General features: G+C 45.8%; 1 protein-coding gene across 1 annotated transcript in view; it reads right to left on the bottom strand.

Moving 5' to 3' along the window:
- Positions 1-945: 945 nt before the first annotated feature.
- The window catches only part of LOC130196318 (ribonuclease inhibitor-like), a 59,019-nt gene continuing 48,706 nt past the window's right edge, over positions 946-11,258 (bottom strand). The window contains exons 3-7 of the mRNA XM_056418345.1: positions 9,473-9,646; positions 8,510-8,683; positions 3,601-3,774; positions 1,821-1,994; positions 946-1,611 (exon numbers count right to left, since the gene is read on the bottom strand). Coding sequence (XP_056274320.1) covers positions 1,602-1,611; positions 1,821-1,994; positions 3,601-3,774; positions 8,510-8,683; positions 9,473-9,646 — 706 coding nt within the window. The 3' untranslated portion in view covers positions 946-1,601. The remainder of the gene's footprint in view (positions 1,612-1,820; positions 1,995-3,600; positions 3,775-8,509; positions 8,684-9,472; positions 9,647-11,258) is intronic.

Below are 11,258 nucleotides of genomic sequence, written 5' to 3'. Positions count from 1 at the left end.
TTGACCAGTTATTCACTATTTGATGCTTCTTGTTTCAGGCAGCTTGGTTTATATCTTATTAAATCATTCCACATTTTGAATTCTCAAAATTCAGAGAGACAGAGCTATAAATGAATATGATAAAACAGTAAATAGTAGATTTCCCCCCCAAACAAACAAAACTGAAACACAGACGTCCCAGCAGGCATTTACATACAGAACAAATACTCACCAATGAGAAAAAAATACAACTAATCTAGAGCGTAATTTAAGGTATTTAATCTTCTCAGTGTATAAATATGAATCTGCATTCAGACGTCGCTGTTTCACTTTTCACATTCTACCATTTTCATTTAATTTCCTGAAATAAAATCAAAGTTTCAGTCCCATTTCATAGAAGTACCAGTGTGTCATTTGTTGTGAGACTTCCTCCATTCACGTGTTAAAGTGAACAACACATTTAAAGTGAACAATACATTCATTCAAGAATAAATCATCAGCATTTGAAGGTGCAATGTGTAATGACTGTCAAATCTGCTCCAGGCAGACAGGGGTTAGCATTTCCCCTCTGCTGCTGGGTTCACGCACTCTAATTTAAAAGTTTATATCAAAAGAACAACTACTGACAGAGTAAAAAGACGCAAAAAACCCCAAATGTAATAACTGCTGAAACTCTAAGAACGGCGCTATCTTCGCGTGGTGACGTTCATGTGTTTTTACGACATTCTCTACTCTGAGATGTTTTGTGACATTTCTATGTCTAACAATATTATGACTCTTATAATATATTTTTATATCAAATTTAGTTGATTTGTTTTGACATACAAATGAGGACTTATGAGATACTTTTTTAAAGGCATCTTATACTATTATTTTTTAATGACTTTTTATGCCATAATATCATATTTGTCAGGTTCTTGTCACGGGGTGGGGCTCAGGCGCAGAGAGACAGGCAGGACTCAGATGTGAATAACAAAAAGACTCTTTAATGAGACAAAAGTTCCAAAAAAAGCAAAACGTCCAAAAGGGGGCAGGCAGGGAATCGGGGTCAGGGCAAGCAGGCAGGGTCAAACAGGCAGGTCAAGAATATCCAGCGCACAGGGAAGACGGAACCAAAGACAACAACTAGACAACGAGGAGAAGAGGAGACACTGCAGACAACAGATCAATCATTTACCCCGGCGTACACAGATGGATCTAAAGAGCCTAATACAGGGAGAACTGGATTTGCAGTTATCGTTCCTTTAACTATGAGGTCAGACGAAGGTCATCAGACCATCTGTCGTGTTGACAGTTGAGGCTTTGGCCGTCTGACCAGCGCTGCAGTGGGTGGAGGAGGTTCAGGTCAGAAAGGTTATCATTGGTTCAGATTCCAGTTCAGCATTATCATCATTACAGTCACATCTCATAGCAGGCAGGATATAATCAACGAAATATATGAAACACGGTTCCCACTTAGTCAGGTGGTATTTTGGTGGCATTCATGTGGGTGCCAGCACATAGACGGGTAAAGGGAAACGAAGCGGCAGAAACATTCGCAAAACAAGCGTTGGAATGTCAGAACAAGACAGATATTTTCCTCCAGTCTCCAGATGCTCTCTGGATCATCAGCACTCAGCTGATCACTTCCATCTGGTGAGAGAAGAAGAAGACAGAAGAGATGGATCAGTGCCGGCTTCAGTCAGACTGATCTCAGAGCTCAAACATAGACCATCACTAGTTTGATAGTTTGATGAATGAGGACCACTGTCTCTAAACATCTCGTGATGCCGTCAGCTGTGATCCAGCTTCACTTCCTGTAGACATCAACAACAACACATATACTCAAACCCTCTACTGACCTCAGAGTCTCCAGTCCACAACTTGGACTCTCCAGAAAACCAGTCAGCAGCTTCACTCCTGAATCCTTCAGCTGGTTTCCTCTCAGATCCAGTTCTCTGAGACTGGAGGGGTTTGACTTCAGAGCTGATCCCAGAGAAGAACAGCCTTCCTCTGTGATCCCACAGCCTGACAGACTGTAAACACACAAAACAACACAGTTTATTATATCAATACACAATGAATCATTATTGACATCATGAACACGAGTGGCTTTCACTTTGGTTTCATCTTCTTTAGTAAACAGACATTTAGTTAAAATCACGTCAGTGAAAGAAGAAGAAAAGATGACAGAAACAATCTGTTCATCATCCAATCAGATGAGTTCATGTTTTAATGTGAACTCCACTTCACAAGGTTTCCTGCAGCTGGTAGCAGACGTGTAGAAGCAGCTTACGGCCGGAGGATTCATGACTTCAGATAGAAGATGAACCTGATCACAAGGATCACAACAAGTTTGATTTCAACACTTATTTCATTTAAATGTATAAATGGTTGGTTCTTTATGTGTGATTAAATAACTCTTTTTATGATGAACATTGACTCACTCAAGTATATATATATATATATATTAATAAAGTATGGTACATATAGTACACTCATCAATACTCTTTGCGTCTCTCTGAGCGACATTCTAATAATAATAATAATAATAATAATCATTTATTTTATATAGCGCTTCTCAAGGCACCCGAAGTCGCTTTACAGAGTCCAGTAGTCATACACACACAGTCATCCCGGTGGTGGTAAGCTACATCAGTAGCCACAGCTGCCCTGGGGCAGACTGACGGAAGCGTGGCAGCCAATCAGCGCCTACGGCCCCTCCGACCACCACCAACATTCATTCACATCTATACGAACCGGGGTAAGGCTGCGGTGCATGTCTTTATGATTCTGTCGGTGAAGGACAGGGGGCCCCTGACCCATTGGCCTCTGAACCTTTGGCCCCTGACCATTCGGGTCTCTGAACCTTTTGGCCCCTAACCCTTTGGCCCCTGACCCCTGAACCTTTGGCCCCTGAACATGTGGCCCCTGACCCTTTGGGCCTCTGACCATTTGGCCCCTGACCCCTTGGACCTCTGACCCTTTGGGCCTCTGAACATTTGGCACCTGACCATGTGGCCCCTTACCCTTTGGCTCCTGATCCTTTGGGCCTCTGACCCTTTGGACCCTGACCACTTGGCCCCTGACTCTTTGACCTCTGATCCTTTGGGCTTCTGAACCTTTGGCCCCTGACCATGTGGCCCCTGACCCTTTGGGCCTCTGACCATTTGGCCCCTGACCGTTTGGGCCCCTGACCTCTTGGCCCTTGGACCTCTGACCCCCTGCCCCTTTGGGCCTCTGAACTTTTGGCCCCTGAACATGTGGCCCCTTACCCTTTGGCCCCTGACCCTTTGGGCCCCTGATGCTTTGGACCCTGACCCTTTGGCCCCTGACTATGTGGCCCCTGACCCTTTGGCCCCTGAGCCTATGGCCCCTGACCCTTTGCCCCCTGATCCTGTGGCCCCTGACCCTGTGGCCCCTGGCTCTGTCCCATAGGCCTGTTCAGTAATCCATCAGCAGCATGAAGCCAGACAAGTTGTTCATGTCGTGCTTGTAGAGGATGACATGCAACGAGGCAGCTGATGTGAAGTGGAACACGTCACCAGGAAATGCAACACTTGATGGATCAATACGTAGATCCATCAAACAGTTATTGATTAAACATGAAGGTGCTACACTAGCAGCAGACAGTGAACCCACCTCAGAATCTCCAGTCTACAACTTGGACTCTCCAGAAAACCAGTCAGCAGCTTCACTCCTGAATCCTGCAGCTGGTTGTAGCTCAGATCCAGTTCTCTGAGACTGGAGGGGTTTGACTTCAGAGCTGATCCCAGAGAAGAACAGCCTTCCTCTATGATCCCACAGCCTAACAGACTGTAAACACACAAAACACACAGTTTATAATATCAATACACAATTAATCATTATTGACATCATGAACACGAGGGGCTTTCACTTTGGTTTAATCTTCTTTAGTAAAGACATTTAGTTAAAATCACGTCAGTGAAAGAAGAAGAAAAGATGACAGAAACAATCTGTTCATCATCCAATCAGATGAGTTCATGTTTTAAATGTGAACTCCACTTCCCAAGGTTTCCTGCAGCTGGTAGCAGACGTGTAGAAGCAGCTTACTGTCATGAGATATCTCAGTCGTCGCAGCGAGAGAGGACCCAAATGCCGACATTACTGCAAAAAACAATCTTTAATCCAACAAACCAGAACGGACAACAACAACGCGGACCAAACAGTACGAAGCCACACTGGGAATGAGACAAACAGGGTTTAAATACACAGGCAAGGTGAGAGGATTGGACAACGGGGAACGAGACACAGGTGGACACAATGATTCCAGCAATCACACAGAAGGAAACAATCAGGAACAGGGCAGACAATCACAGGGAGACAGATGACACACAGACTTCAAAACAAGACACAAAACGAGACACAAACTCCAGATCCTAACAGTACGTACCCCCCCCCCCCCCCCCTCAAGGGACAAATTCCAGACGTCCCAAGCGTTCCACACGGGTGGGTGGAGGGGAGCCGGGACCAAGGCTGCAGAAGAAGTCCGGGGTGCGGGCCGCAGGACGATCACCAGGCCAAGGGGCACGCTCTGGAGGACGGGCCGGAGGACATGAGCGGGGAGCTAGGGGACCGGACTCAGGAGAGGAAGTCACAGGGGTACCGGGGTCTGGGGATGGGGGCTCTGTGGGACCAGGACCAGGCGACGAGACATGGGGAACTGTGACTAGACGGGACGGGTCGCGGGGAACCGGGGCTGGACGGGACGGCTCGCGGGGAACCGGGGCTGGACGGGACTGAGGCGGGATGTGGAGAACCGGGGCCGGAACACCGGGGACTGGAACACCAGGGACTTGAACCGGAACATCGGGGACTGGAACCGGTGACGGAACACCGGGGACTAGAACCGGCGACAGAACACCGGGGACTGGAGCCGGTGACAGAACACCGGGAACTGGAACCGGAACATCAGGGACTGGAACCGGTGACGGAACACCGGGGACTGGAGCCGGCGTCATTCTCCTCGAGAAGTACATCAGCGTAAGCTGGCCAGGCAGGAACCGTGCAGCGGAAACTGGAGCTTGCAGAGTCCATACTCTGGGGTTTGAAGGCTGGGTCCATTATTGGTGGCTTCGTTCTGTCATGAGATTTCTCGGTTGTCGCAGCGAGAGAGGACCCAAATGCCGACATTACTGCAAAAACCAATCTTTAATCCAACAAACCAGAACAGACGACAAAATCACGGACCAAACAGTACGAAGCCACACGGAATGAGACAAACAGGGTTTAAATACACAGGCAAGGTGAGAGGATTGGACAACGTGGAACGAGACACAGGTGGACACAATGAGGGCGGGGCCAGCAATCACACAGAAGAAAACAATCAGGACCAGGGCAGACAATCACAGGGAGACAGATGACACAAGGGCTGTGTCTACGACCGGACACTTTACGAAGTACACTGCAATACAGTGCACTGACATCTGTAGTGCACTCCGTCGCTGATAAGTGCTGTATCAAATGGAACACTTTACGTAAACCACTTGGCGGAAGTGACGGACGCAAATCTGTTCACGGCACCGGCGAAATTAAGCCGGGAGTGACGTACGCAAATCTGCTTGCGATATCCGCGAAACTTAAAGTGACAAAATGAATGCACTTCTTGCCCTCTTTTTGTTCCTTGTTTACCCCTTTCTCCACCCCATGTGGAAACTGCGATACCTCCACAATCGCGACATTTACGGGCTGTAGCTTCGTGGTCTACCGCTTGTGCTACCGTAGCCATCTCGTCCGCCATTGTTTTAGAAATAAAATGAAAAGCTGGCGAAGGGCTCCTCCTCTTCCGCCGTGGCCAAGATGGCGGCGTTTAGGGCGAGTAGTGTCCATCGTTTTACACTACATTTTTGCCGGTTTGCAGTGCGCCATCCGGGTACTTTCAGTGCACTGAATTATTCTGGTTTTGTCAGTGTGGCGCCCTAAGCACTGAAGGTCAGTGCTCGAAATGCTCAAGTGTCCGGTAGTAGACACAGCCAAGGACTTCAAAACAAGACACAAAACGAGACACAAACTCCAGATCCTAACACTTACAGCCGGAGGATTCATGACTTCAGATATAAGATGAACCTGATCACAAGGATCACAACATGTTTTATTTCAACACTTATTTCATTTAAATGTATAAATGTTTGGTTCTTTACGTGTGATTAAATAACTCTTTTAATGATGAACATTGACTCATTCAAGTATAGTATAATATATATATATATATATATATATATATTAGGGCTGTCAGCGTTAATGCGTTAATCTATGCGATTAATTTGGCCGCGATTAACGCACTAAAATATTTTAACGCAATTAACGCAACTTTGTTTACTTCCGGTGTGCGTTGAAGTTTTTGCACTCCTCTGAGTGTCAAGCCGCGGCAGTCCGCCTCCTTCCTCCCGTCTGCTCCTCGATATTCACAGAGAAACAGAGGGCGACGTGTCGGTGTGAGGCGGAAGGTGCAGGTGACTTTTTGTTGCTCTGCCCGATCTGGCGCGCAGAACACGGCGGCATGGAGCTCTGTCAGCGAGGCGGGCAGCGAGCCGAGAAATGTTAACGCGACACGTCGAGACAGAATAACATGCTGAATATATGCTGATAGAATGGTGGGGGAAACACTGGTATGTGTCATGTGCAAAAGCTTTTAAAAGGTGAATTTACATTTTTTTGTAAAATCGAGAAAATGAGCCCAGACTCCAGAGGGTTAACATGACATATTTGTCAGTTTACCAAGGCCACTGGTTCTGCTGTTGTTCAGTGTTAAAGATGACAGGAGCAATGTGTCTCAAATTATATAAAATAAATGATGATTATTATTATTATTATAAATGCACCTTTTCTTTCTTATCTGGATGTTTCACTGAAGAAACAATTTATCATCCACAATATTAAATACCTCGCTGACACTTTATATGTAGGAGCCTCTTTGAAAACACAGCTCTGTGTGAAGTTTTGTCTTTAAAAAAGAATACAATTAAACAAGTGTCTGAAATACACGCTGTCTGAAGTGATTACTCGTTCATTTAGAAGATTTAGTCTTTAGAAGAAAAAAAAACTTAATCGCGATTAATGAATTTCAAAATGTGCGATTAATTAGTTAATTTTTTTTAATCGATTGACAACCCTAATATATATATATATATATATATAATATTAATAAAGTATGGTTAATATAGTATACTCATCAATACTCTTTGTGTCTCTCTAAGTGACATTCTGTAGGTGAAGGATAGGGGGGCCCTGACCCTGTGGCCCCTGACACTTTGTTCCCTGACCCTTTGGCCCCTGACCCTGTGGCCCCTGGCTTTGTCCCATAGGCCTGTTCAGTAATCCATCAGCAGCATGAAGCCAGACAAGTGTCATGATTGTATATCAGGTATAATTAAAATCCTTGAGGTCCAGTTAGAGAGAGTTTCCTCACTAAAGGTCAGAACATCAATGTCAGATATGCGCTCTATGATTTTGTGCCATATGCATTGAAGTAGCCAACAGTTGTATTAACGTGTGTATGTCGTATACAACTGACTGTCAAATTAAATTGTCACACCGCGGGGAGGTTTGACTTGTCTTGGGTTTCTGTCTCGTAACTTCCTGTTTTATTTTGAAGTCTAACTCCCCCTCTCGTTTCAGGTCACTTGCTCCTCCTCATGTGTCACCGGTGTGATGGTCCCCCCTGACCCCTGACTCCTGACGGTCCCCCCTGACCCCTGACGGTCTCCACCTGTTCCCCATGACCCTCATGTGCTTATTGTCTGCGTCTCCCCTTTGTCTGGGGCCAAAGTGTTTGGTCCTTGGTCCTCAGCCCTTTGCCACAGCCAGAGTGACGGTTTCCCTGAGTATTGCCACTCCATGTGAGTTGTTTTCTGTTTCCTCCTTGAGAGTGACTTTTCCTTTTTAAAGTTTCTAGTTTAGCTTAGCTTTGTTTTATTTGTCAGCCGTTTTGCTGTCCTCCCGTTTGGAGTGACTTTGTGTTTGAGATTAGCTCGAGTATATTTAGTGAGCTCTTTTCCATAGCCCTTTTGTTTGTCACTCATCAAAGAGGTTCGGATTTCAATAAAGTGGGCTTATACGTTCTCTCCTCTGCATCTGAGTCCTCATTTTAGTCCAGGCCGGACATAAATAAAGAGAACTAAATATAATAACATCTACAACATATTTATTATTACAGATTTCAACTGAACTAGATTAATTATGAATAACAAATACTCTAATAATACATACATTATCTTCTCTTATTTAAAGTAAAATAAAGGCCGGATTTAAAACAAATGACTGACAAAACTGAATTGTCCTGCAGCTTTAAATTCAGTTTCTTCAGGCGTCAAGCGATGTCAATCAAAAGAGCCAAGATATTATATTCTTGTTCTCTGAAAGGAGAAATGTGTGTGCAGGGACTCCATCTGGTTATGAAACCATTTGTTTCAGCTCATTTCTCTCTGTTTTGAACTGAATTGAATTGTTCACATCAGTGATCATCAGTTAATTCATGTTACATTAAGATCATATTGGGCTCTTATCTTTATTCATAATTCAGTGAACCCACCTCAGAGTCTTCAGGCTACAACGTGGACTCTCCAGAAAACCAGTCAGCAGCTTCACTCCTGAATCCTGCAGCTGGTTTCTACTCAGATCCAGTTTTCTCAGACAGGAGGGGTTTGACTTCAGAGCTGATCCCAGAGAAGAACAGCCTTCCTCTGTGATCCCACACCATGACAGACTGTAAACACACAAAACAACACACAGAGTTTATTATATCAATACACAATGAATCATTATTGACATCATGAACACGAGGGGCTTTCACTTTGGTTTCATCTTCTTTAGTAAACAGACATTTAGTTAAAAACACGTCAGTGAAAGAAGAAGAAAAGATGACAGAAACAATCTGTTCATCATCCAATCAGATGAGTTCATGTTTTAAATGTGAACTCTACTTCACAAGGTTTCCTGCAGCTGGTAGCAGACCTGACCCTGTGGCCCCTGACCCTTTTGCCCATGACCCTTTGGCCCCCTGACCCTGTGGCCCCTGACCCTTTTGCCCCTGACCCTTTGGCCCCTGACCCTTTGGCCCCCTGACCATGTGGCCCCTGACTCTTTGGGCCTCTGACCATTTGGCATCTGACCCTTTTGCCCATGACCCTTTGGCCCCTGACCCTGTGGCCCCTGACCCTTTGGCCCCTGACCCTTTGGCCCTTGACCCTTTGGGCCTCTGACCATTTGGCTTCTGACCCTTTTGCCCATGACCCTTTGGCCCCCTGACCCTGTGGCCCCTGGCTCTGGGGCCCCTGGCTCTGTCCCATAGGCCTGTTCAGTAATCCATCAGCAGCATGAAGCCAGACAAGTTGTCCATGTCGTGCTTGTAGAGGATGACATGCAACCAGGCAGCTGATGTGAAGTGGAACATGTCATCAGGAAATGAAACACTTGATGGATCAATACGTAGATCCATCAAAGAGTTATTGATTAGACATGAAGGTGCTACACTAGCAGCAGACAGTGAACCCACCTCAGAGTCTCCAGTCTACAACTTGGACTCTCCAGAAAACCAGTCAGCAGCTTCACTCCTGAATCCTGCAGCTGGTTGATACTCAGATCCAGTTCTCTCAGACTGGAGGGGTTTGACTTCAGAGCTGATCCCAGAGAAGAACAGCCTTCCTCTGTGATCCCACAGCTGATCAGTCTGTAAACACACAAAACAACACACAGAGTTTATTATATAAATACACAATGAATCATTATTGACATCATGAACACGAGGGGCTTTCACTTTGGTTTCATCTTCTTTAGTAAACAGACATTTAGTTAAAATCACGTCAGTGAAAGAAGAAGAAAAGATGACAGAATCAATCTGTTCATCATCCAATCAGATGAGTTCATGTTTTAAATGTGAACTCCACTTCACAAGGTTTCCTGCAGCTGGTAGCAGACGTGTAGAAGCAGCTTACTGTCATGAGATATCTCAGTTGTCGCAGCGAGAGAGGACCCAAATGCCGACATTACTGACCCTCTGGCCCCTGACCCTGTGGCCCCTGACACTTTGGTCCCTGACCCTGTGGCCCCTGACCCTTTTAGCCCCTGACCCTTTGGCCCCTGACCCTTTGGCCCCTGACCCTGTGGCCCCTGACCCTGTGGCCCCTTACCCTTTGGCCCCTGACCGTTTGGGCCCCTGACCCCTTGGCCCCTGACCATTTGACTTCTGACCCTTTGGTCCCTGACCATGTGGCCCCTTACCCTTTGGCCCCTGACCCTTTGGGCCCCTGATCCTTTGGCCCCTGACCCTTTGGCCCCTGACCATTTGGCTTCTGACCCTTTGGGCCTCTGACCATTTGGCCTCTGAACCTTTGGCCCCTGACCCTTTGGCACTTAACCCTTTGGGCCCTGAGCCTCACCTCCGCCCAATACTGTTCTTCATCATGATAAATGATGTGTTCCTTCGAGTTCAGAGTGATATTGGACGATCCCTATTCGCAGATGATGGAGCGTTGTGGAAGAGGGGGAAGAACATAAACCATATTAAAGGGAAGGAACAAGAGGCCGTGAATGAAGTAGAAAGATGGTCTTATGCATGGGGATTCAAGTTTTCTGTGGGGAAAACTAAAACAATCTGCTTTACTAGGAAGAGAGGAGTGGTTACTCAGCTAAAGCTATATGGGGAAATTATTGAACAAGTGAAGGTTTTTAGGTTTCTAGGGGTGTGGTTCGATGATAAGCTAACATGGAATGAGCAGATTCAGATGATAGTTAGGAAATGTAAAAATATTTTAAATATGATGAGGTGTCTAACCGGGTCGGAATGGGAAGCCAGCAGGCCTGCAATGAAGAATATTTATATTGCGCTGATGAGATCAGTTTTTGATTATGGGTGTATAGCGTTTGGAACTGCGGCAAAAACGTCACTAAAAAAGTTGGATGTGGTGCAATCTCAGGCTATGAGACTTTGTTGTGGGGCTTTGAGAACAAGTCCTGTGTCTGCTCTCCAGGTGGAGGTGGGTGAGATGCCGCTGCATTTGAGACGTAAACAATTAATGTTGAGCTATTGGGCCAATCTGCAAGGGCATTCTGTGGACAAGCACCCAACCACAAAGGGGCTCATGCCGTGTTGGGAAAGCCAAAGGGACAAACGGGGCTGCTTTGCGTTGAATAGTGGACAATTTGCAAGGGAGATGGGGTTTAATCAGATAAAATTCACTGCTACCGTGTCGCTATCGGTAACACCTTCTTGGTTATTTTCCTCAGTATTAGTTGATAAATTTTTTCTCACCCTGAACAAAACCCAAGCACTTAAAAAAAAC

The sequence above is a fragment of the Pseudoliparis swirei genome, chromosome 7 (genome assembly GCF_029220125.1).
Source record: "Pseudoliparis swirei isolate HS2019 ecotype Mariana Trench chromosome 7, NWPU_hadal_v1, whole genome shotgun sequence".
NCBI lineage: Eukaryota > Metazoa > Chordata > Actinopteri > Perciformes > Liparidae > Pseudoliparis > Pseudoliparis swirei.
The sequence above is the reverse complement of the archived record's forward strand: the minus strand, read 5'-3'. Positions and strand labels throughout refer to the sequence as shown.